The 27,820-nt window shown below is 41.4% G+C and overlaps 1 protein-coding gene across 1 annotated transcript in view; it reads left to right on the top strand.

Annotated features, from left to right (window-relative positions):
- Positions 1–235: 235 nt before the first annotated feature.
- The window catches only part of myo10l1 (myosin X, like 1), a 47,927-nt gene continuing 20,342 nt past the window's right edge, over positions 236–27,820 (top strand). Inside the window, 3 exon segments of the mRNA XM_051078256.1 lie at positions 236–831; positions 14,993–15,091; positions 26,558–26,716. Coding sequence (XP_050934213.1) covers positions 811–831; positions 14,993–15,091; positions 26,558–26,716 — 279 coding nt within the window. The 5' untranslated portion in view covers positions 236–810.

The following is a 27,820-nucleotide window of genomic DNA, read 5'->3' as shown; positions in this document are numbered from 1 at the left end:
ACAACTTATTTTCTTCCTCCAAACATAAACTACCTAGTAACACAAGAACAGATTTTTTTCTGATTGGAGAAAAAAAACCCACAGCAGTAAGGCTTCAAACCTACTATGCACCGCCCTATATCTGCTTGTGTTTTGTGTGTGTGTGTGTGTGTGTGTGTGTGTGTGTGTGTGTTGTATTGAAGGAAGCTGTGTCTGCTCTGCACCGCCCCGTCGGTGTGTACGGTGGGCAGCGTCAAGCTCATTCTGCCCCCGGACTGGTCCTCTCTCTCAACCCCACGCACTATATGCTCACAGGTTCACACACACACACACACACACACATGCACATACACACTCACACACGTACATCCACACATGCACACACTCAACATTTAAACGAAGCAGCAGACCTGGAGAACCGGGGCTCTTCAATTAGCACTCCCTCACCAACGGCTCCCTGGCGTGGACATTTTTAATTTTTCATCACAGCCCTCCTTCTTGGATTTTTCTCATGTGGCTCTTTTTTTTCTTCTTTTGCGCATAGAGCCCGAACGCTCCTGCTTGAGGTGTGTGTGTGTGTGTGTGTGTGTGTGCGAGAGAGAGAGAGAGAGAGAGAGAGAGAGAGAGAGAGAGAGAGAGAGAGAGCGATTTCGGAGATTTAAGACAAACGCTTGGTGAATGGAAAACACCAGCACGGAGGCAACGCTACCTTTCCCCCATCTTGACAAGCACGCTCACCCTTCCGTCGGCGAGATTTGCGCACACGAAACCGGAGCCGGTGTCTGCGCTCTGCGGGGCCGGGCGCGCGTCGTCTGGGAGGAGTAAGGGAGGATGGACGCGTTTTTTACAGAGGTAAGCCGCGGAGAATATGTGCCACTGTTATCACGAGCCAAACAGTAATGACAGATTAAGCTTTACCGGCGTGATATAGTCCGAATTCGCACGGATGCATGACTTCTGCTGCAAGATGCGTTTACGGGTTTCTTAAAAAAAAAAAAAAAAAAAAAATCCACATCGGGTTTGGTTATAGGGCAGGTGTTGCTCTGCTTCTGTCGACTGGAACCATTCCTGACCGGCCCCTACATAAAACCAAGGAACGGGCCTGTCTCATTGCGTATTCATCCATATATCGATTGGAAAATAAACGAAACCCCTGTTATTTTATCACTGCAGAGCATCAGGGGCCTGGTTGGTTACCGGCTTGGGTGAATTAATTCAGAGCAGAGCCGCAGATAAATTGGCCAAACGAGAGCTGACACGGGCTTTTGCATCCATAAGGCTGGCTCTCGGATTAAAGCCAATCTGTTAACGGAGGGTAGACCGTGTTGGCCTTCAGCAACAGCCCTCACACACCATGCTGCTGCTGCTGCTGCTGCTGTGAAGACACCCATTTCTGTACTTTTTCTTAGTGCTGGATGGAGCAGGGATCTATGGGTGGGTATGGGCCGGTACACGGCTGCATGAATTGAGGAGGGGGTGAAGGAGGAGGAGGAGGGGGGTGGCTATCTGGGAAGTCGAAGAAGAAAGAGGAGGAGGAGGGTGAGCGATGATTTCTGCGTGTGTGGATGGAATAGGTGAGACAGGAGGGTGATAAACGGTTAACAACTGGTATCATAATTGAATATTAGGTAAATCAGTGGTTATTAATTCACCCTCCTGCTCATTCCTCCAGTGCCTGCTAGGAGAAAACTGATGTAGGCTGTCACCTCCAGCATCCTGGGATTTATTTGACAAACCATTCATTCTGTTGTAAAAACAAGACTGATGTTCTCTCCATTCAGATCCAGATCCAGAGTTTTCCCTTCAGTTCACTTCTCCTATTTCTATATTCCCTATTTCTATAAGAGATGCAAGCCTCTCACCTCTTCCCCTTCCCTCCATTTCATCTGTGTTTTGGTCCACTCAGCGGCACGTGCACACGCGCATCCTCGCAATCTGATGAAACGCACGCCGTCTTGTCCACTGACTTTGATGCCAATATCCGTCCTCTCCAAGCTACTTATCTTCCTCCCTCTTAAGTTAATCTGATATGGGTTTAAATGCTTCTCACATTGGCAGTGATGTCATGCCAGTTATTGGTGTGTGTGAGTGGTTGGGTGAGGGCCATGGTGAGCACTGGTCTCCATGCAAAGGCCCTCATTTTTCTAGCTGTTGCTGGGGAATACAGCATTGATTCCTGGTGATAATGTGTCATATTAACAGTTATAAAAAGGTAAATGAGTGCATGACATAACTATCACAACCCTTAGTATGATCACACAGCAGCAGCAGCGAAATGCTACAACCGTCCCTCCTGCTCCATTTCCCATCATTGTGCCTGTAATATATTGATCATACTCATTGATTCACAGACCACCACATAGCCAACCCCGCAGCCCCACGCAGCACGGACTCTGAAAGCATGTGAGCCCTGAAAATGGAGCGACTTATTGAGTTGCTGTATATATTCGGAGCTCACACTCCCGATACCCAGAAATATGACTTCATGCAGTGGGGGCCGCTGAGTAATCAATCCTCCCGGGAGGTGTCTGTACCAACATCCACTTAGTTTCATTCCTCTGCTGTCCTCGTCACTCCATCGCTCAATCTTATAAACCCCGCTGCATTCCTCCATTTGTCGCTCCATCCTTTAAACCAGAGAGAGTGAACAGCTGACCCCTCTCTCTGCCTCTCTCTCAACCCAGGCAGAAAACATGATAGCTGGCCGGCCAGCCAAGCATGAAATGTCAGGTGGCATTAGACTACTGTATAATCCTCTCATTTTCAAACTGGGTTGGTTAGTAGTGGAATATGGTAGTTGTATATTAAGTGCTCCAAATGCAAACAAGAATCAATCCCTCTCTGGTTATGGTAGCTGAAAAACAACATTCATGTTGTTGGAGGATGCTACTGGGGATACAGTTTAAGTCACAATGAGAAATCTGGATAATAAATCATAAAACACATAATGTGATACTACGATGATTTTCCTGTTCATGTGTCACATTTTCCTTTAGTGTGGAAAACAGGTAATCCATATCCAAGTAAGCAGATTGCAGTACTAAGTTTGTGGAATCTCTTAGATTTGTTTCTAACCAAAGGTACCAAAAACTACACTCAAGTAGTACCAACACACCTGTACCTGGTTAGTGTTGTACCTGGTTTCTGTAAAAGCTAGCTTCTTTCAAACTAAGCCTGCACTAAATGAGTCTGAATTACATAACAAGGAGATGATCTCGTAATGTGTAAACTTATGATTTAAACTTTACCATGAGTGCACAAGACCAAAAATAGGTTTACATTTGTTGTTGTTTACATGTGTTTTAGTGTTAATACTGTTAAGCGTAACAGGGAAACATCTGACTCTGCTAATGTGGCTGATTAGGTCAATTAACAAAATGTTATTCTCAGAAAGTGTCAGGTCAGATGTGTCAAACGTATCCCCTGATATCTAAACTCTCTACAACCTCTAAACAGGTCAAGCTAACGTTAGTTTGTCGTATGGTTCAATTAGCTACGTAGCAATCACTGCTGGCAGTGGGTGTAAATATTTGTAACAACTGATCTCTACATAAAAACTACTTTGTATGGTGCAGTCTGTTTTAATTTAGTGATCTCCACTTAATGAACACTTTCAACCTAAAAACAGGTGGTTGCACCTGACCCCTGACCTACATCATGGCTTCATTTCTCTAGTCAAAAAAATCACATTTAGGACATTACCCAAACTCAGTACTGCATTGTAATTACTTTAAAGCACTTCAGACTAGAATTAAAGCAAATAGAGCAGACAATAGACGATTAAAAAGATGAGAAGTCCGTCACTTGCACAGACAATGGATGTTTGAAAATCTACTATGACAATCTGTCAATCTGTTGGCGTGGATTGTGGGATACGATTGAAAGATTGAAACCACAACAGCTACTTTATTGACTTTGCAGCGATATTGGTTTCTTCATGGAATGGATTAGGATTGAACATCACAGAACTTCATTGTTCAACAGGGTAGAAAATTGTCTTTGGCTCTCCAGGACTAGGCAAATACATATAGCAGGTAAAAATCGTCAACAATGCAGAGATTTATTTGATTTCTTCTTAAATCTAGTGTGTATTTACCATAACAGAAGTTGCATGTTTACTGGAAACTACAACCTTCTCAAATCTGTGTTCAGATGACAGCAGTGTAGTGTAATGTCTTCCCCATTTCCCAAGAAGCTGTGCATCGAAATACTCCGTGCTCCCTACACCTGGCTCTTCTGTGTGTGTGTGTATGAGAAGGAGGTAGATGACATTTGGTCCCAGGGGTGACATTTTGTGTTTGCGTCTGTGCTGTGTGATAGGTTTGGAGTGTGCTGCAGCTGCACAGCCACCATGACCTGATAACCAGGAGACAGACAGGTGTGAATGTGTAGCGAACAGCTTTGGCGATGCAGTGACACATCGTCTCAAACCTGCCGTCATTGTTGCTGTATGATATCTGCCTGTTTATAGCTCTCTGTCCTGTCTTGGCCCAGTCACAAGTGCTCTCCTCTTTTTCCTCTTCCTCTCTTTATTGCTCCCTCCCTCAGGCTGTAAATTATTATTTACAACTGTGCAATTTGTCGAGTGGTCACTACATACCATACACAGGATAGTTATAGAGCACTGGAAGCTTTCTCACATGCTGAAGTTGATTTTTCATGCAAAAAACTTGCTCTGCAGTGAAATATTAATCATTTGGATGCATTCTGTGTGGCTGCTTGCATAGAAGCTGTGAAACATTCATGCAAACACTGGGATATCAAAGCAGCGTCTATATGTGTGATTTTTGTGCTGCCAGGCTTGAACAGAAATGTCATTTCTTTGTGCAGTGCATTTTATAGGCTAAAAATAGCAGAGCCCGTGTCTATACATTGTGGTCCAAATTATGCAGGATTTCATATGAAGCGCATGCTGCAGGAAGCTGGTTCAGTGGAGGGAAGGGAACAGTCACTGGAGATGTGTGACCTATATTCAGCAGCTCCAAACACATTTGTTCTGCTCAGGAGCTGCATCAGCTTTGCTTCTCGCTCTCTTCTCTTTTCCCTTCTCCCTCTCTCTCTCTCGCTCTCTCCCTGCGGCCACTCTCTTGGTGCTTCTCCATCTCGCTCAGCCAGCCACTTTTCAGTGCCTCTCTGCCAGTCTCTCTCTCCGCCTTCTGGCATTTTTCCAGCTCTGTCTTTCCTCTCCTTCACATCTCCTCCTTTTCCATCCTGTCTCACTCTCCTGCTTGTTCTGCATGTGTAGGTGTGAGACTACAGCTCCGCCTCAGTCAAATCCATTGAAGTTGTTTTACAGTGTGTGAATGAAACAGCATCTCCCAGAATCCCATGCTTCTCTTAAAAGGGCTGTGATGGAGCTGGGACGTATGACTTTATATCATGATAAATTGTCACAATTAATTTGATAAGAATAAATGTAACAATGAGTGTTGCTTAAAGTATGATTACTTTGAATTTCTTGACTTATGGACTGTGGGCCATTTGATTGGGCAAACTAATGGTTTGGGCTGCAGCTAATGATTATGTTTAGTATCGATTAATCGGCTGATCATTTGGCTTATATCAAAAAATAGTGAAAAATGGAAATCACAATTTCGTAAAGCCCAAGATGACATCTTCAAGTGTCTTTTTTTTTGTCTAACCGACAGTCTCCAAAAATATTCAGTTTACAATGATAAAAGACACAATGGTGGAAAATCCTAACACAAGGTAGAACCAATGAGTTTTTGGCATTTATGCTTGAAATGAAGACAGATTGATTGACTGAATGAATGACTAACTGATTACCAATATAGCTTTTAATTGTTATAGGTATGGGATTCAGATCATTTATTCACTGACAACATAAGTAAATTTGGATAGATAGAAGATATTCTTAATGTTAAAAATTGGCATCACAAACTGGTCATCGTCCAGATAGCTCCAGTTTTTAAACTACTTTTAAAACACACACCTTTTCCCACCTTGTGTACAATCCATATTTATATCTAAGTGCCATTTTAAGCTAACTGGAAGTCCAGTTGCTTTCATATTGCATTTAGAAATACCTTTGCGATACAATGATGACAAATACCAGTTTGTCTCAGGTCTGTACAGAATCCAAAATCATCTTATCATCTTGATAAGAAAGAAACAACACAAGAAATAGTATATAGTTTTATATAATAGCATATAAAACAAATCAATAAATACATCAAAATACAGCACAGCATATCCCACAATCCTCTGCACCTGAACACCATCTCCCAGCATCCACAAATGCATAGAGGAGAGAGAGACTGTTTCCATGGCGCCCTGTTTCCACGCTGTTGCCGTGGAGTCTTGTTGCCAGGGTGCTAGGGTGATGGGGGTGGGGGTGTGTGACTGTAGTTTAATCCAAGATGAGAGAGAATGTGATAATTAGCAGACTGCTTAAAACTGGCCTCTCAAAGAGGATTTGCACTGTACAATCACACACTCACGCACACACGTACACACACACATGCCAAATAACATTAACAGCTGCTTCTATCTGCCGCCTTTATCCCTGCTTGTAATTTAGTGGTAGACTCTGATCTGGTTTACTTTGGTTAAATCTTTCATGTGTTTGTTTTGGAATTCAGGACAGGTTAAAAGGTTATCGGTCTAAAGCTTCAGATATTCCAGAACAACAGTAGAGCAGCCAAACTAGGAACATGCTGCCCCTATGACTTGTGGCACTTCTACAGTAACTGTGTGCGAGAGAGCTCTGACCTGATGACTTGTGTGTGTGTGTGTGTGTGTGTGTGTGTGTGTGGGTGTGTGTGTGTGTGGGTTTGTGTACTACATTAGTCAGATGTTTTCACAAGGATAGAAAGAAGAGGACATTTTGTTAGTTTGGAAAGGCTTTGAAAAGAAGCCATTTTTGTGTTAATCGTTAGTTTGGTCATTGAATCATGAGGTTTAAAATAAAAACATTTAGTATTAGTAAATATTGTGTGAATACAGCATTGTTGATTCATTTTTTGATTATTTTCTCATTTAATTAACTGATCGTTTTATTTATAAAATGGCAGAAAATAGTCCAAGCAGCAGTTCAAAACCCAAAGATACTCAGTGTACTATCATGTATGGCAAAGAAAAGCATCAAATTCTCACATTTTAGAAAGTGAGATCAGCAAATCTTTAGCATTTTTGCTTAGAAACTTATTAAAAGAATTCATCAGTTGTTGTAACGGGTGCAGATTCATTTTCTGGTGATAAAAAAAAATCAGTTAATCTACTAATTGTTGCAGCTCCATCGGCATTTAAGCAGTTTTGTTCTTCAGCTGACAAGACTTTGGTTTTATTCTATCAGAATCCATTGCACTGAATTAATTTCCACGTGTTTTGGTTACACAGTGTTCCCTCTTCAAACTTTTTCACCTTTTAGCAAAAACACCTTTGACAATGCGACACACTGCTAAATTAACAGTAAGAAGTAACTCTGACTTTTCTCCCAAGGTTTGTGGAGAGAACACAATGTGACCAAATCATAGAGTGATGTACTGAGAGCTGAGGTTTCATGTGGAGCTATCATGACGTGCGACAGCCTTACAGTGAGACGATTTATGTAGGAATTCACTGTGGGACATTCTACACACTTTGTGTGGGAGGATGTTGGCGCACTTTGACTAACATCTTGCTGGAAAAACTTGCTTAACTATCACAATTTCTCTCGTTATTACTGTCTTCACTGTCTACATGAAAAACCTGCAGCTGAGTCCTGCAAATTCAAGGAAATTATCTGAGGGCATTCTGGGGAATGTAGGAAATCATTAACTGATGTAAAAGAAGGTGAGACAGGTTGAGGAAAAAATGATGATTTTTATTATCATAATTAAAGGTCAGGGAAATTAATGTAAGTCAGTTTTAAATAAAGCAACAAAATAATAAACCTTTGATTAAAAGATAATTATACTGCCTGCATGAAACCCAGCTGCTTTTTATGTATTCATTTGTAACTTTGAGCGTGTTTTATTTTTCCCCAGATGGTTTTTTAATAGCTACATGTTTGAATTTCGACTGTAATCCTTTTCACTGACAGATGTGACTCATATAGGACAGGTGACACCCGCCCACGCATGCACACACACACACACACACACACACACACACACACACACACATAAACACATGTTGTCACTCTCCCTCCAGCAGCCATAATCTGCTGAAAGCTTTTAATATTCCATCATAGGTTATTGTATTATCACCTTTAATGGAATAATACTGACACAGTTTAGATCCCTAACACAGACTTTACTGCACTAGAGGAGATAAATCAGATAGCTGTATCACACTAATGTTAGAAAGTGAGAGAGAGAAAAAAACATAGATACAAATGAATCTGCCTTATATACTGTACAATACCCTGCATGACAGCCAGTGCTTCTAATATTCAGGCCAAAAGGGCAAGTTCAGCACCATGCAGCGCTACTGCAGTTGGGCCTGATTGGTTTTGCACAAGTCCTCTTTGCCCCTGTATCTACAATGGAGGTGGGGAATGCAAAGTTGTCTTGACTCATAAAGCCACAACAGACACATTTCTGGGAAATACACCAGGTTGAAATATACTGGAATTATCCTTTAACTTGAAAGTATGAGAACATTTCCTCTCACAAACCTGTAAATACCACATAGCTCAACTTGAATGCTAATGCTAACTAAGGATGGACAAAGACCATACTGGCCCTTCTCCTCTCACCTGATTAACTTACATAAGCACTTACAATCACACCCACATCCACTCCCCTGTCAGACATCCATCATAGGGAGAACACGGGCTGGATTGGATTGGTGATTTTTTACCAACCAAGTATTCTGTCTTTAGCGCCAAAACAGAGAGAGTAAACAAGAGAGGCAGCTAGATTTGGAAAATGATGAATTATTAATCATTGGTTCTTGGGTGTGTATCAGGTGCTGCTTTAACATTGTGGCTGAAGTAGTAGTAGTAGTTAATGAGTCTGCTGAAGCTGACAGGCTGAGCCACACACACACTCACATTTAGAGTCATCTCTATTTGCACCCGTGACCTTTGGTCTCCAGAGACCCCACTGTGTCCTCCCACCTCCATGCTGGTCATTAGTTATCTTCCATTAGCTGCTGACTGGTCCGCTGTTTCTGTCATCATTTATTCATCTGCATCTGGTTTGTGTCATTCTGTGTCTTCTTCAGCCTCCTCTACTTTGTGTTGGTACCAGTTTTCCAGTTTTTGTGCATTTCCTATCTCTATTGTCCCAGTTTTCTATGTTTTCCTGTCCTCTCTGTCTCCTCAGTCAGTTGATGAAAGCCAGGTTGTCATAAATGCCCTTGTTACTGTGAGTCATTCCTTTTCTCTCTTTGTGACTCTGATATTCATTTATGTACCTTTAGTTTGTCTTTTCCTTTTTCCTTTTATTTCTTCTTTTATTAGCCAGCTAACCATGTGGCTCTAGTGATGGCAGTGTCCATCACTTTGATCCAAACTGAAATATCTCAACAAACTATTAAATGTGTTGACATGAAATTTTGTGCAGACATTCACAGGCAACAGAGGACATATCCCACTGACTTTGACTTTTCCTCTAGCTTCACCATGAGGTTTACATTTGTGTTTCTGAGTAGGATGTGTCAACACTGAATGGACTTGCGTGAAAATAAATTCAGGATTAATTTTTACAATTCTCTGATTTTATCTGGCACCATGATCAGGTAAAAATTTCAGTAGATTAATACTTTGGTTCCCCTGCAAAATAGGACATTTTCATCAACCTCAGCTGTGCTTGTGTGCTGGGTGTAGAGCGAATAAGCAAATGTTACTGCCATGTTAGGAGCTCGGGAAACATAAGACGCACCCAGAATGCAGACTCTGAGGCTGACTGGCAGTCCAGTTATTTATTTTGACCAGCAAGAACAAAAGAAGAGCCAAGAATTCACTGTTCGAGAAAGGAGAGAGAGGAAATCCAACAAATTACAGTCCATAGAAAACTGGTAGGAAAACAGGAGTACACAGGAGCAGGAGAAAAGCAAACCAGAGGGCACAGACAAGACTATATATACACAAGGACTAATGAACAGATTAGACACAGATGAGACAGAACACGTGTGGCAGAAGTGAAAACACAAATGACACGCCAGGAAATTATTACCAAAATAAAACAGGAAGTGGGAAAGGAAACAGAATACCAAAATAAGATAGGAACAGAAAACACAAAAGACACACCAGAAACAAAAGTCACAGAAAACACAAGAGGACTAATAATCACCAAAAAAACAGAGTCTCTCAGGAGGGGGGGGGCAATGCTAACATGCTAAACTAAGACAGTGAACATGGTAAAAACTGTACCTGCTAAACATCACTGTTGTTAGCATGGTCATTGTGAGCATGTTAGCATGCTGCAATTAGCATTTAGCTTGAAGCATTGCTGTGCCTAAGTACAGTCTCTCAGAGCTACTAACATGACAGTAGACCTGTAAGATGCTTTTGGACTGTGCAGCAACAATCATGTAAGTTTATTGCATGTCACAGTGCATGATGAGTCTTGATGATATCCTGGTTGCAAACTGTGTAAGACTGTATGATATCAGCTTGGGGCAATGAATACATGCAGAATCTTAGTGCTACAGTGTGCTGTAAGTAGAAACAGTATATGAGAGGAGAAGCGAGTATTAGCTTCTGTCATCCATCTGTGGTGCTCTTATGTTTTGAAAAAGCAGCTAAGCAAAAAAAACAAAACAAAAAAAACAAAAAACAAACAAGTTTTGGCTACAAACTTTTTGCATTTCACTTCAGTTGTTCTGCTTGTGTGTATGTGTGTTTATTCCCCAAAGTGTAAAAGTTTTGCTCTTAATGTAACTTCATCTCTCTCCCTCTCTTTACCATAATCCCTCTTTTTTATCCATCGGGGCAAACATCTCTTTCTCTTTAAGAATACTTAAGATAGTATTAGTTTTGTACGTATATGTATGTGTGTTTGTATATAACAGGGTGTATTGATGTTCAGTTTATTGTCTGTTGAATGTGCAGTGTCTGTGTATGCCTGCAGACACTGACTGTATGTTTGTGTCAAGGATTCACTAGTGTTTGTTCGGGCATGAGTGTCTCTCAGAGGCAGGGGTCCTTCATCAGAGACTGTCTCCAGGGCGATGCCTAAATCAAATGGCACGTTCGTCCATGTGGTCACCCAAGCAGAAACAAGGCCTTTATCACACATACACACTCACACACACACACACACACATACAGCTGTTCAGGCGTCTGGGCCAAATGCTCTGGGGATGATCCCTTTTGTGTCTTCAGTAATGAAAGATTATTAGATTTTCAGAATTTTCTTAATAGCTCTTCTTTTCTTTTTTCTTCTCAGTATCATCAATCTGGCTGCTTTTCCCTCGGCATAGAGGCCTTCAGATTATACATATTATCTGTATATTGAATATATGACAGAATATATGAATTTCAGAGTTAGTGGTGACCATGTAAGATGTGTTTTATCATGTGTATTTACATGAGATATATAGATAGTATTTAAGTGCAATGTTAATTGATAACTCTAAATTGCCTGTAGGTGTGAATGTGAATGGTTGCTTGTCTATATATGTTGCGATCCTCTCACCCAATGACAGCTGGGATAGGCTCCAGCGACCCGCGACCCTTAACGGATAAGTGGTATAGATAATGGATGGATGATATATGTTACCCAGAGCAGAAAACAAATGAGGTAAAAACCAAGATAAGATTCAAAACCAGGCCACAAATGCACATTTAGCACACTCAATTGGTTCTTTCAAACAGCTATTTGAAAATATATGAAGCATGATTCTGCAATCGTATTGTCTCATATTCATCCTGAAACTGATAAATCTAATGCTTCCAGAACAGCTGGCAGGTTTGAACAAGTGGTGCGTTCATCCAGTCAGGAGGGAGGATAAATGTCTGAGTGGAGATATAAAGTCATTCAGTGTAGCCTACTTGGAATTACATATACTTAAATTAGACTTCTGACAACTGGACAACTGCACCAATGAATTACTCTCGACTTGCACAAAGAAATTCAGCACATGGCATTTCTTGAGTTATTTGGGTGTTTTGGTTTTCTTTCAGCTCCTGTTGGTCAGAGAGCAGGGTCAGAGATGTGAGGTCAGAGGTCATGTTTGAGGCTTAGGTGACAATTGAAGTTAGATGGGGTTTAATGGAGCCTGACGAAAAGATGATAGACGGAGCTGGGGGGGGGTTGACTGTGGTGTCCGGTTTGAATTTCATAGAGCATGGAAAAGGGGGAAAGGCGTAAATGTTTTACACAGTGAAAGACCCAGAGTTTGTTGTCATGCATGGCCATTCCTGCCTGCCTGGACCAGTAATAGACAGGGGGGAGGGGACGAGGACACAGAGAGGAGGAGGAGGAGGAGGAAGAGTATAAGGGTGTTGGTGGGTGTAGGTTGTAATGCTGGCAGGTCATTTATAACCCACTGTCTCCCCTTCGTTGTATTCGCCCCAGAGATTGCACATAGATGAGGCAAAGTACGTTGATCTGGAACTAGAGACCAATTTACTTAAAGAGGAGACAGATAGAGAGTAAGACAGAAAGCATTATATTCTGGTTTATTGAGAGCGAAAGGAGAAATTGAGGAGAGAAAGAGTTTGTGTGTTTATGCACCATAAGAGGCCAGAGCTGAGGGACCAGTGTTAGAGGTTTAAGTGGGGTCAGAGGTTGTTTTATCTGTTAAAACAGGATGCAGTGAAGTACTGGTGAACTGTGAGCCTAGAGCCTCGGGCTGGGGAGGTCATCGGGTCAAATCGCAGCATCGTCACCATTACGAGGCCTCTGTGCGCTGGAATCTGACAGGCGGACGAGCCAGACTTAGGGACGAGACAGGTTGACTGACTGCAAAGAGAGAGAGAGAGGATCTAGAGGAGCGATGAGGGCGCTATATATAGAGAGTTGCTGAGGGGAGAACAGAGAGGAGGAGAGAGAGCAGAGGAGGCTCTTGAAATTTTCAGTCGTCAGAATGGTTCTAGATGTATGAGGCTTGTTCATGGAAAGATTAGAGTGAATTGGCATTAAATGTAACATGCAGTGAGTTGAACTCAAACAGTTTCACCCTCACACCATCTGTGCACTAATTTGTTGATGCTGTTTTGGAGTGGATATATTAGTTTAAATAAGATCACATTAGATAATGTATGTGAGTGTTAGTTTGTCTTATATTTAGTTTTGTTTTTGTTTAGTTGGGTCACCATACTTCCCATATTACACCATAGTCAAGTCAAATCACCCACTGATAAATATTAAAGCAACTTACTCAAACTAAATTTGGAAAATAAAGGGAAATCAAGTGTGTTATTATTCTGTAAATGCCACATGTGGCAACAGTGGCTGCTGTGTTCATTTTTTTGGTTTAGGTTAAGCTTTAAGATTAAGGCATGATAAGGCATGTGGGACTCAAAATTAAAGGTAAGATTTGAGTTGAAGGGTCCTCCTAAGGAACAAAAATCTGTACCACTAATGCAAAGGTTTGAAGACAAGTGTTTATGTTGGGTGAAAGGCAGCAGTGTTAAAATGTGTATCCAAAGGCATTCTGACGTTCTCTCCCCTAAGCGTCACCCTGAGCTACCCAGCAGTGTGTATATATAGTATACTCTATGTATCTGTGTGTGTGTCTGAATGATTTCTGCCTGGTTAAGTCCATAGCCTGGGGCATGACTGGTTTTCTATTATCATCCATGTGTGTGTGTTATGTGTGTGTGTGTGTGTGTATCAGATTGAGTGCAAGAAAAAGGCACAAAGAGATCTAAAAAAGAGAGAGAGAAGGAGAGGAAAATGAAAGAGATAAAGGTTGTCAGGGAACGCTCGGGGGTGTGGGACCATCTGTTGCTAAAACAATTCATTTCCACCCCTCCTCTGCTGCTCAGTTCATTCAGACGCACACATCTGGCGTCTTTTCAAGGCTCAAACCCCTTCTCAGTCTTCACACTTGAGTAATTATGCCAGGAAACTTTGTTGTAACATGACAATCCTTCGTTCATTAACGCTACTGTCAAAAGCCTCACTGCTTCTCCAGTAGACAGTCTGACCACTTGATCCGCTGCTCAAGGTTTCATGATTAACAACAGAGAAAGTTCAATGTGATGTCTTCATATATCTTGTTTTGTCTGACCATCGCCACAAAACACCAAAATATTCAGCAGAACCCTGAGATTGTTTGGCATTTGTTGTAGTAATGTTTATGGATGGTAATTTATGGGGGCTCGAATTAAAGTGTTACCCTTCAAGCTAGCAAACACGTTCTCTTTGTGTTGTAAAACCTGGATTCAACTCTGGAATATATTCAAGATTACTATTTATCTTTGATTTACAGATTTGAATATAAAGTTGATTGCATTCATTGTGATGATCCAGTATTCATGCAGTACACTAAACTGTCTTTACAGTAGTAAAGTACTCTTGTTTCCTTCTCTTCTATCCCACCACTGTGCCCCTTTTTAGGGGTTTGAGGTCAGAGGTCAGCAACTGGGTGAAAGAGGGTTTTGTCTATGTGGAAAAGGTTCAGGAAGAGCACACTTCCTCTGACCCTGAGACAACCACACACACACACACACACACACACACACAGATTTTGAGCGCTGTTGCTTCACCTCGATAGAAAATCCAGATGTTACAGTCTTTGTCTGCCATTAAACACATCTGTGACATCTGTCTGTGCACCCATGCACACTCATCATACAGACAAACACAGGAGGAACTGTACAGTTGTGTACTGTGCTACACGCAATAGGTAAAACAGATTCATTCTCTGCAAATAATTAGTTGACAATGTGCTTTATCTTTATCTCTCTTTGAACATCTCATCATGCATCGTCAGAAGATCATATCTACATGTTTTTTAAGTTTTATAAAACTGAATGATTGTGATATATCAGTGAGAAATTGATCATTTCAGGTCCAAAACCACAAGGAGATAATCATGTATTTTAAACTCTGCTGACACATCTGAGTTGCAGTGCTTAACTTCAGTTTCTGTCTGTGTTTGTGTGATCCAGGGGGCCCGAGTCTGGGTCAAAGAGAAGGAGCAGCTTGTTCCCGCCACTGTAAACTCCTGTGGAGATGGAACCCTTGTGGTCACAACCGACTATGGAGAGGTAAGAAATGTGCACCAACACGCCCGTACTGCTGTCTTTTCTGATCATGTTTGCATGTAGCACATTATCAAGTACCATCAAGGTCAGCAAAGCGAGACTTTTGTACAAGTTATCATAAAGAGAGAATTAGATTGTGTTCAGACCTGGAAAAGATAATTGATTTATTAGTTTTAGTAATTGGATAAAAGAACACATAGCTTGGTGTAGTAGCTTCAAGTTATGTTTAAAGGAAAACACCCTGGTTTTACTTTAATACTTTCTTGTAAGCACTGAAATTACTCTGATATTTGTCATATTTTTGGTAGTTACAGCTGAATATTTGTCATACTGCTAATGTTTGCATGAAAGGAGACAAGGCAATGTGTCTCGCTACATATTTAAGCTCCATGGACAATGGTCTGGTTGCACTTTATACCTTGACAGTAGATAGATGACAGGAAATGAGCAGGATTTGAACCAGAGATGTTGACGTTTGCGGTCAATGCCTAAAACCCAGAGGCCAGCAGGGTGCTCGATCAACGCACGTTTTTCACTGAAACTGTGATGATCTGGAAGAAATGTTTACCACATATTAAAGGTTTGTGTTGAACAAGTGTGACGAGCCAAACTTTAAAAGCCCTCAGAATGCCATTACTTTTTTATGCAATGGGGACTGTTTATTTAGCAAACTCTCTAAATGGAACAGAAAATTGCCAACACTGTTCAAACTGAAAACACATCTAATTGGTTTAAACCAGGCAGGAGAAGTAAACAGTGTCAGCGTTTGATTACTGCTGAGCCAACACTACTGTAGTTGCATGTAATGGGTCATCTGGACTGTGCATTTGTGTAAAGGTCAGAGTGAAGGTGAAGCAGCTGTGCAGGTTCATCCTCTCCTGTGCGGATCAATAGAAACTCCTGGTCATGATGCTCCACTTTCCTGCACCCCCTCACTTCCCTCCTCCTCCTCCTCCTCCTCTTCCTCCTCTTCTCATACATATGCAAAATTCATCCCTGACACACATTCAGCCTCCGGAGGAGAGCCAGAATAGATGGAGAGCATTATGGGAGCACAAGCGCACATGCTTGTTTCGGGCTGTCAGATGTCAGAGCAGCATCACCCTGTAGTCGCTCTAAATGGCAAAGCCAGGCAGCTGCCCCGACCCTAGCCCTTTAACACCACACCCCCTGCCAAAATAATGGAATTGAATGTTTAAATCTCATTATGAGTATGCGGCGTGTGTGCGTGTGCTCATCTAATCTGTATCAGAGTGAGGACATGCACACATTGCTCTTTGGATTTAATGTTTTTTTTTTCTTTTCTTTTTTTTTTTGATGGCTGATGTGTTTTCACACACACATGCGCACGCTCCAGTTGGCAGCATTTAGATGGAGCTAATAATAGACTTGGCTCTTTGGCCTGAATTCAAGAGTCTCAATACTCCACTTACACCCCCAAAGAACATCCACATCTACCCTCTCTCTCACAGATGTACAATGAAGCCACGTCTCGTCGGCCTTTCAGACATAAAATGGCCAAACGCTGCCCTAAAAGCATCGTCTTTTGATGTAGCTGTAGCTCGGTGTCCCTGTCCCTGTGTCCCAGACAGGCATTTCCCAAAATAGAGGATTGGTTATAAGAGCAGGCATTCTCTTTGCTCTGGATTATGAATGTCCTTAACCTTCCCAGCCCCCATCCGGCTCTCCCTGCACTCCCTCCGCCCTCCCTCTCTGCTAGCTGTTGGTGTTTAAATGTTAGCTCTGCAGGAGGCGGTGAATATTTGATGGAGAATCAGCAGGATGTGGGGCTTTACCCTGTTACAACAGGATCTGACCCATGCAAACAGTCCCAGGAACCCCATCCCTCTGCGCTGTATCCCCCTGATCTTAGTCATGAATACATTTTTTATTTCAGTGACCACAGAGCTCAGTGAATCCCAGAAGTATTTTAATAGTCCAAAGAATAAAACCACTAAATATGACTCCAGTGTTGATGCCAGAGAGACTCAAAACATGCAAAATTTAAGTTTGCTTGTTTTTTTGGTGCTGGTTTTTATTTTTCCTCTTCCCTTTTCTCTCTCATATCCTCTCCCCTGCTTCTCTGTCACTCTGGTTCTCTAATCTACAGACCCTGACCCAGTTCACCACATTACCAATTCTAGGTTACAAATGCTGTAGCTGCAGAACTGCTACCCATCATGTTAAATCAGCACAACTCAATTACCAGGGGTATATACAACCCTTTACATCATTCATACTCTGCTTTTTCACCACCGAGTTCTCATGAAACAGACAAAATTCAAGCTTGCTGTTCACTTGTGTCACATTATGCTGGAACAGAACCATTTATTTACGTCTGAAAGAAGGCAGTGGAGGGCTGATGGTGTGTGTTTTACTCCTACTATTCTGCTCTCTAATGTAAGTAATTTCTGGCTTCATGCTGGTTAAAATTAGGGTTTTTATGAGTGCTTTTACCGTCTACAGTTGGTTCACAGTTCACAGTTGGTATACAGTCACCCAACAACAACAACAAAATGTCAGCATCTGCTGCTGTCATTTCAGAAAACTCAAAAGTGTGTTGCTTATTCTATGGGATTAGAAGTCTCTGTAAGTTTTTATTACCCCTCTGGTTGCGATTCATCCATCCATTCCTTTTCTACCATTCATGCGGGCCTGGTTTGCGGTGGCAGTAGGCTTAAAGTACAGTCTGTCACACTGAGCACAGAAAAATGCAGAAAGCTCATTTGATTTTCCTGTATTTGCAGTCTCCTTTTTTCCTGTCACTACCTAAAGCTCATGACCATGAATGTGGTTTGGAAGGCAAATTACCTGGTAAATCAAGAGCTAAACCAATCTCTTTGGATTGGTAAAACCCTGCAGATCATGCGCAAATATCCCATTCAAGATCCAAGGTTTTACCTTTCCCTTTAAAGTCTGTATAACTTACTGTGTAGAAAATGTGATTAGATTAGACCAGATTAGAAGAAACTTTAATGAACCTGCGGTGAAACTGGGTCAGCAAAGAACTGGTTATAGAACAAACAGATACCACTGAAGATAATGGACATACTTATGATAATATTAAAAAGAAGAAGCAGCCTTGATAAAACAGAGAGAGACATTCTTACAATATTCATAGTTTACAGATGTAAATTCAGTGATGTTAGATTTGAGCAGAGAACTAACTGTGCCAAATATTTCACTGAGGTGCCTCAGTAATTTTTCTTGTAGCAGCAGGATTGTGGCCTGTATGAAATTAGAGCTGAGACAATTAGGTGGTCAGGTGGTCAATTGACATCAAATTAATTGGCAACCATTATGATGATTAATTAAAGGTTTCAGTCATTTTAAAAAGAAATATTTAAAAAAAACTCCCAAGTCCCACTTTCTGAGATACGCAGATTTGCTGCTTTACTTTGTTATATATGATAGTTAACTCATTCTGTGCTTGACAGAGAACTTCCTTGTCTGGTTGCCATGGATACGGACATAGAGTAAGGCTCCTCCTTATGCTGTAATTGTGATATCCTAACGTATACCTGTCTTGGATGCATTTACACTCCCAGGGGAATTTATTGTACATAGAAAAATACAGTATGTAGGGGCACATAGGTAGCCTACACACACACACACATGCATGCATGCATGTATACACACACAGAGGTTACGTCGGCGATGAGTTATGGACGATGTGTGTTATGTGACCTGGATTTCAGTAGCTAGCGTGAAAGCTGCAGTGAGAGCTCACGCGAACACAGAACATGCTGCAGGGATGCCTTTACTCCCACAAAATGACTACGCACTTGGACACATGCACACACACACACACACACACACACTCACAGAAAAACTGACACACACTCTGTCAAATGAGCCTAATGAAAAGTGCCGAAATGAATTGTTTTGTCTGGTTCGGCACAGAAACAAGCCGATGTTGCTGTGTGATCTCCTGACCCCCATTCCTCTTCACGGTTTCATATATCTTACTCTCTGAGGACGCCATAGTTACTCACTCGCTTAGTATCATTTAATGAGATTAAGTTTACTCTGTCAAACTTGAGCACAAAAGCACAGACACACACACAAACATCTATCACCCTATCTGTCTCTTGCTTTCTGCCAGACTCTCACCTTCCCTGTCTCTCTGCTGTGTCTCTTAACATTGAAGAAACGAGGCAGCGATGCCCCTTGAGGTGGAATGAGTGCGGGTTGCCAACTCTGAAAGGATGATGGCATAGGAAATGTGTTATTCTCTTCATTGCTGAATGAGTGCTGTGGGGCAGAGGAGGTATAAGCGGAGTTAAGATTTGTCGTTAACCTCTTTTTCTCAATCCGTGGTAAAAGAAACAGCAACACAGGTGCAGGAGTAGGATGCACTCTCAGAGGTATATGACAGGTTTGGAGCTAATTTTAGCCACATTTCTATGGATGTTAGTGTTGTGGTTGGTCTGTCCACCACAACTATATCATAAGCACAGGACAGACTGAAGCTTCCTATAATCATTCATGTTCCCCAGAGGATTAATCCCATTGATTTTGATGATCTGCTGACTTTTCATGTAGCAGTCAAAATTTAAATTTCATCCTCATCCTTTATTTATGACCAAAAGTCCTGCGAAACTCATGACATTCTCATCAGCTTCAGCTATACTATAAAAAGAAACCATGGTCAGCATTACACCTGCTAAACACCAGCATGTTAACATTATTGTAGAAAGCATGTCAGCCTCTCAGACCTGGAAGCATGGCTGTATCAGGTGAATTGAGAGGAAGCAAAATAACTTCTTTGATGTCTTGTAACCATCTCACTGCTCTGACAGGGTTGTCTTGTTAAAATGTTAACAAGACATGGTTAAAACTTTATTTCAGGGCAGGGAAATGCAATTTGTTTGTATTATTTCACATTGCTGATTTGTTTGGAAAAGATGTAGGTGTCTAGTTCACTTTGCATTGAATAATATTGAATCTGGCACCATGAATAGTTTAAACTATAGATTTTAAGCTGTCACTTTTGTTTTTGATTTGTCTGCTACCTCAGCGCCCTGTAGATACCTGCAGTATCTCGCAGTAAGTAAATCAATAACTCAGCTCCTGTAACCAATCCAACAGAGCTCATTTTCCCTACATGCAATAGAGCACTGCTGGCTGGAGCCTTTTTGCTTATGATGTACTCTGATCTGAAGGGACACGTTACAAAAAAACTCCCTCCTCAATCTTCCCCAATCCTAATCTGAGCCATGGAGGTCTGCCAGATCTAATCCAAGGTCAGCGAGGAGGACTGAAGGTGTGTACAGTGCAGTGTGATACTGTATCACACAGTGCTGGCTCTGGTGAATAGAGGTCTGCAGAATATATAGGTCACTGTGCCCACAGCTCTCTCTCTCTCTCTTCCTTTCTTTCCATCTTTATCTCTCTCACTCCCTCTCCTCACCCTGACTCCAGCTAATATGTGAAGTCAGATGAAGAGGCTTGTCTCCCTTGGCTCTCCTCCTGAAAGCAGCTTCAAACATCAGAGGGCTTTACAGGAAGACCGCTGCATGCACTGAATGTGTGTGTGAAATTGTGTGTGTGTGTAAGAATGCTGCAATTTTGCATCAGAAAATGATGAAACGTGTGTCTGAGACAGCGATTATTGTCAACAAATCCCATGAAAAGACCAAATCCTACCATCAAGTATTGCAATAGAGCTCATTCCTCTGTGCCACAGACCTTTATTTTTGCCCTGCAAGTCTGTAACAATCAACAGTCATGGTAACTGCTTAGGGACACTAGTTCTCTTGGCGAAATGCTAATATAATGATGCTAACACCCTGATGTTGTTACATTTTTTACCCTGTTAATCTTTGAAGTTTAGAGCATCTATACTTCCCAGAATTATTAAAGTTCATCTTGAAGGGAGATGTGGGGACTGTCTGACCCATATTTCTTGGCAATTCATCCTGTAGTTGTTGAAACATTTCATTCAAAACCACAAATGTGAACCTCATGTCGGCGCCAGACGAAAAGTCTGAGGGTCACCAAAGTCATTAGAATACACTGTTTTGTGTCTGTGTACAAAACTGTCTGCCAATCCATACAATTGTTGTTGGATAGTTAGAGAGGTCACTTAAGATTGATCATCATTCTTTAAGATCAATATGGATACTGTAGTTTTTTTTAAAAGTTAATCTCCCACACCCCTGTCTACCCTCTGCAAATATTAGTTATAGCCCAAATGTATATTAATCTGCAACTGAAAAAGTCCCCAACAAATACACTATTTACTCCTATTTGAGTGATGCTTGCTAAAACTAAATGACCAAGCCATTTTAGGAAGTTACTTTGCTTTTATTTGTGACACACTTTTAAAGATTTACGTTATCAGAGCAGGTAGTGAAGTCAAAAAGCACTGAGAGACGACCACCACATTGCTGGTTTTGGTCTTTTCATGGGATTTATTGACAATACAGAGCAACACCAGCCTTATCCTTTAAGAAATCTCCTCTCCCACGCTTCATATCCTTGGGAGATACACTACTGAAGACAAATCATAGTTGGTTAACCACGCTCTACTTCTACATTACTCTCGTTCTGTCTCTCTATCAGACCACTGTATGTCAGTCTCCTTCACTCTCTCTCTGTTTTTTTCCTCACAATTTCCATGTCTTTCCTCTGTTCCACTCTCCATTAATGAATTATTGAATATGAAGCATCCCATTTTAGATTCCCTTCATAGTCAAACTTATTGTGTGGGCATCTACTTCACATACAGCACATTGTGTGCATGTGTGTGTCCTTTGCATGTGTGTTAATGTGCACTAAGAAGCCATGCACAAAATGTGTGTTAAAACCCACCAGAGGGCAATTGGAGGAAAAGACAGAGACATTTGCAAAAAACATTTCTTTCTCCCCTTCACTTCAGCTGCATTTTATTTCAGTCACTGACATACTTTCACTCTTCATAACATCCTCTCTCTCTGAATCCTTTGTGTATGGGCTGTCCCCACTGGTTCTCTCTAAACATCTCTGCTTTATCTGTTGCTTAAGGCCTTTATATTTGAAAGCAGCTTTGGCATTAGAAGAGATTGTAAAGCCCATAACAGTAGTCCAGACGTTTATTTTACTTTAATATTGTAGTTGAAATGTCCAGGCCTTTTTCAGAGTGAACATCACTGAAAATAGATCTTTTTACTCCACAGATAGTGCAGTGACTGTGTGAAATAAACCAGTAAATCACAGTGTAAGAAAGGTGTAAATGACACTTTGTATTAAAGACACAGTGAAAATGATAAACTTGTGCAGCTATCTGAAGACTATTTTATTTTACTGTGACTTGAAATATACTGTCACACATTTGAAGGTTAGCCTATTTCCACTTGCATATAAAGTCATATACTATATAGGAGCAATACTCCAAGTCAATGCATCTACAGCAAAGAAAGAAAGAAAGAAACAAACAAATAACATGTGCAATAAAACCAGACACTGAGAGTAAAGTTAAAAGAAGAACCCAATTGCATTATTCATACAATTTGGCTCTTCTGCAGCATGTTCGTGCCAGTTTGCTGCTGGCAACATGAGATATTTTTTGGGGGAGATTTTCTTAAAAAAAAAAAAGAAGATTTCCAACATACTACATAAAAGCAGTGGTTATCCCCTGGTACCAGGCAGTACATGAAACAAGCTTTAGTATAAACAAAGGAGATGAGATGAGTGGAGGTGAATTTTGACAGCTGAGACCCAGGTCTTCATTTCAGTTCCTCTCGTGTCCCTCTACTTGTCACACATGCTGATGTGATTGTGAGTGTGTGTGAAGCCCTATCTTCTGCTCCACTATTATTTACCCTGGATTGCGAAGGCATGCTTGACTTTCTGATTGAAATTGCTCTCAGTAAGCCTTCAATTACAGGCAGGGGTCTCAGATTGAGCCATTCAGGCTTTAAGTGAGTCTGCGGGAGTGAGCACACAGGAATCAATGCACATTAGATAGACAGACAGAAAGACAGATAAGGGAAAAAAAATAAATAAAACAAGCTGAGGGGATACATCAGAAATATAGTATGGAGGTTACTGGAACCAGAGATAAAGAATAAAAGAGGAAAAGTGGAGGGAGACATAGGAGGTCGTAGGAGGCTGAAATGTGGGAAATGCATTGCGGGGCAGGCAGAAGAAAGAGAGGTAAATTAATGAAGAGTGGGATGCAAGAGATAGAGAGAACAGAGAGAGAAAAGAGCAGCAAAATGACAGGGGGAGGGTGGAGGGATAAAAGAGAAGTGACATACAAAGAGAGATGAGAGAGACAAAGAAAAGATGTTTGAGACATGCAGACATGCAGAATTCAGAGAGTGAGAGTGGGAGAGAAGGATTTAATAGGGAGATAGAGAGAGATTTAAGAGGGTGAGAAAGTAAAGAGATGGGGGGAGAGAAGCTAATGGACTTTGATACAATTTAAGAGACTCTCCATCTTTCTCCCTCACAGATACAGGAATACACCCAACTGTACTTGTAGTACAAGCAATATGAAAGTGCCTCTGCATGTGTACGGCTGTCCAGGCTGTGACTAACAAGCATGTTAATGCATCTCATCACTCAGACAAGCGTGTCTCCCATGCACATCAGACACTGATAACCATACACACATGTAAACATACATACAAACGGGTAAAAGCCACGAGTGGACGCAAGTCAGCATCAGAGACTGAGAACAGCACAAAAGATGAATTCATTAAACCTGCATTAACTGTGTTTTAGCCACTTGGGGGCCATTGAATCAAGTTGTAAACACAAGGACATAAAGTATTATCACTATATGTGGTTAGGTAGTGTACAGTGGAAACAGCTGCCTGTGGCCAAAAATGACACCACAAGAGCTGTGAGAATGAAGCAGAGCAGAAAAGTTGTGGGCTGTAAAACCAAAACAATGAGCTGAAAGATGCTAAAACTCTCTGTAGAGCCGAGGGGAACCTCAGAGTTGGTGAGTGGATCTGTGGGTTTGTTTGTTTTTTTTTTTTGTTTAGATAAATAAATTATAGAGATAAATTATATATATTCAGCAAGGATTTGTCAAATTTTAAGTTGTGATAAGATTAAAGTTGTGACAGTTTCATAAGAAGAAGATCATAAGCTTTGCTGAAAATTGCACTTGCATTAAGAAGTATCTAGTGAAAACAAACTGCAGTCCATCATTATTTTATTGTTGCAGTCTACTTCTCTTTTCCATACGTGCTACCAGTGCCACTGAAATCGGCCCTGGCTGTGATACTCATGTAAGTTGTGCTGTGATGGCATCATGTCAGTGCACTGACCGAGCACTGCGGTTGTAAAAGGTGAAGACAAAGAGTTAAGTGGACGGGGTCATAGTGAAGATGGTGAGCTGTAACTCAGTGAACCCGACGTAAGTTATGTTCCCTCTAATGGAGGACGAGGGATAATTGGACCATTTCATCACATCTAAGTGAGAGGGAAAGGTTATATGAGCAGTTACTGACATAGTATGAACAAGATGTCTGTACTTCTACAAAACATGAAAGAGAAGAGAGGGAGAGAACAAACTGCAGCATATAGCAGTTCAAGAGCTTAAGGATGATTTTGTCAGACAAAGCCTAATTTTGCTTAATGGGAATATTGTCTATTTTAAATGGCAAGTGGTAATGATTATAAAGGGACAGCCTCTGAAATGTGGTCTCAATTTTTACATTTATTATAAGAAAGAAACTAATTAAGAGGACGATCTTTTTATTTTTATTGTAAGAATGTTTTTGTTGTATTTTATTTGTTATTTATTCTGTTATTAATTTGTCTTATTTTGTCCAGATTTGTTCTGCTACCTGTTTTTCATTAAATGACTGTATTTTGTTTAGTTGCATTACGTTCCCTATTTGCTGAGTAGAGTATATAGCACAGAGGTTTCCATATGTCATCCACAAACAACATTTTGTTTGTGGACAGTTGTTGATGATAAAACCGTGCTAACAGCCGTCTGCACGCAGCAGCTCTGTGCAGTAGAAGACAGTGTTACTTGAGTGAAATAGATTTAGTTAAGAACAGGATGTCTGAGCGCCCAGAGCATGCCCCTCTGCCACTCTCAGCAGACTTCCAACACATCTGTTACAGCAACACACATGAGGCTGGAGGTGGTGAGACTGAGTTGACATATTCACAGCCCGGAATCATAAAGGCCGCGGTTTCTATTCTTAGACAAGTTGATTTCGCCGGAGTGAATAAACGACCTTTATGTTAAAATGCAGTCACGATTATCTCCTGTACCTCTGCGTGTATGGCCTGTATACATGACAGAAAGGACAGACAGGGATAGTTGTAGCAGCGTGTGTGTGTGTGTGTGTCTGACCTGAATACACACCGAGCTGCTTTCACCTGTCAGGTCCCTGCCACGTCAGATCTGTTACACTCTCTCTTCGTCTGTCCTTACTCACTCATCCTCTCCTCTTCCTCCTCCTCCTTCTTCTTCTTCCCCTCACCCAGCCAGGTTCCCCACCCGTCTCGTTCCTGACTCTCCAGTTGCCATGGCGATGGCTGTCATAGATGAGACGGGGGTCTGGGGAGGGGAAGACGCTCTGTATTCTCATCGTGTGGATTTTTGTCATGTTGCAACACATTGACTCTGTCCTCAATCTGAACATGATACCTGATAGAAAATCAACTGTTATATCTACCTCAGAATGAAAAGGTGTGACGGAAACCTACCAGAAATACTGTGTATGTATTTAGCTTTCTTTCCAGTTTTCCCTTGAGCACACACAATGCTAAGTAACACCAGCAAAATACACAATTCAGTCCATCTTACTGCAGCTTCTGCACCTAAAGCTGAAGTGGTAAATGATGGATTTTAGTGCCTGTTTGTTGGGGTCTTGACAGACGCCAGACACTGTTTGACGGCTGAGAATATAGATTTGGTGGTGGATGACAGGAGCAGAAAGTTAGTGACAGAAAGCTCTCTGGTTGTGGAGTCATACATTTCACCAATTTAAGTTTTTTTTTTTTTTTTGCCTCTGTCTCCTCTTATTTTCCTCAAGCCAAAGACCACAGGCTTACACAGCCTCTGCAAGGCCAAGCAAAGCAATATTTTATAATCCTCGATCCAACTTCTTGTCAGACTCCTTTCGTATTCTGGACTACTAGACTGGTCTACTACTACTTTCACGCTAATCTTGCGAAACAGATTACACAGTTTGACTCTGAGGAAGACTCCTGCACCCACAATATGGTAGTCTTGTTTTTAATAATGTTGGACTTTTTAACTTTTATACCTTAGTGAAAAAGTGTGTATTTATGTGAACACTGGTTGCGTACCAGCAGGGGCACTTGGTTTGAGTTACAGAGCTGTCAGATCCACTTTGTGGGCTGGTGTCTTGTGGGCTTCTTGCGAGTATGACTGCAACAAGTTCCCATGGTGGGAAATGTAGGAAACAGAAGTGATAATAGACATAGTGGGTTTTTATCACAGTGTACAGTAACAGTGATGGTCTGTATGTCTTGTATGTGTCCCAGGTGTTGTACTTGCAGCAGGCCGAGGTCACCAGGGAGCGGGTGTACGCCATGCACCAGTCCAGCATCGACGGGGTGGAGGACATGTCGGCGCTGGCTGAGCTGCACGAGGCCGCCATCATGCACAATCTGTACCAGCGCTACCAGAAGGATAACATCTATGTGAGTGAACTGAATGCCAAGGCACATGGTGTGTGTGTGTATGTGTGTGTGTGTGTGTGTGTGTGTGTGTGTGTGTGTATGTCTTGTTGTGACCCCCCTCCCTCCCCTCCTCTTTCCTTTTCCCGTAATCTTTGCACGCATGAAGCTTTTAGTAGGAAACACAAATCATCTGATCACACCCATCCACCACTCAGTGGGATAGGTGGAGAGAGGGAGAGAGAGAGGGAGGCGTATGAAGTCAGAATATTACGGTTGTGCAGCAGTTCATTATATATATACACAAACTGAACTACACTCCTTTGAGATTTGTCTCTAACACTGAAAAAAATCTTCCTCTTAGTTTTATTTGTAGCAGAATCATAACAGAAGTTACCTCTGGGCACTTTTCATGTAGAACAAGTCTAGACTGTATCTTTATAATATTTACAGAGAGAGACTCAGCAGTTCCTACTATGAGCAAGCACTTGGCGACAGTAGTGAGGAAAAACTTCCTTATTATCCATCCATTCATTTGCAAAACCTGGTTTAGGGTTAACTCACACATAAATAAATGAATGAAATGCACTGCTAACCACTTCCTTTATACCACTTCGTCATCGTCATTTTCTTTAGGCAAGTTTCCCGGTTACATAAAAGTATATAGGAGTTAAATTTGCCTTATTCCAGGTGTTTACAGACAATAACATCAGAAAGCTCTGTAGTCTCTCTCAGATCCCATAACTGACTCATAATCACAAGAGAAATGAATTGCTGGAGCGATTTGCTCATGTATATCTGTATGTAATGAATGGATGCATTAGCTGATGCCTATAAAACTCCCAATCCATGGCCATGGATGACTTGAAAAGACAACGATCTCTGTTTGCAGTAATGAAATTGATTGTGAGATGAATTAATTTTCATCAAAGCTGAGAAAAAATATATGAAATATATAAAACTTGTGCATTTTGATCATGGTTGAAAGCCTGGAAACCTCAGGATTACCAAACAATAGACCAATAACAGCCTCCCTGGGTGTGACCTAATCTAGATGATGAAATATTGTCCATACACGGATTTCCCTTAAGCTGATCATAAGAATTTACCCTGTGTGGATCGGCTTTC

This window comes from Lates calcarifer, linkage group LG19 (assembly GCF_001640805.2).
Source record: "Lates calcarifer isolate ASB-BC8 linkage group LG19, TLL_Latcal_v3, whole genome shotgun sequence".
NCBI classification, from domain to species: Eukaryota; Metazoa; Chordata; class Actinopteri; family Centropomidae; genus Lates; species Lates calcarifer.
The sequence above is the reverse complement of the archived record's forward strand: the minus strand, read 5'-3'. Positions and strand labels throughout refer to the sequence as shown.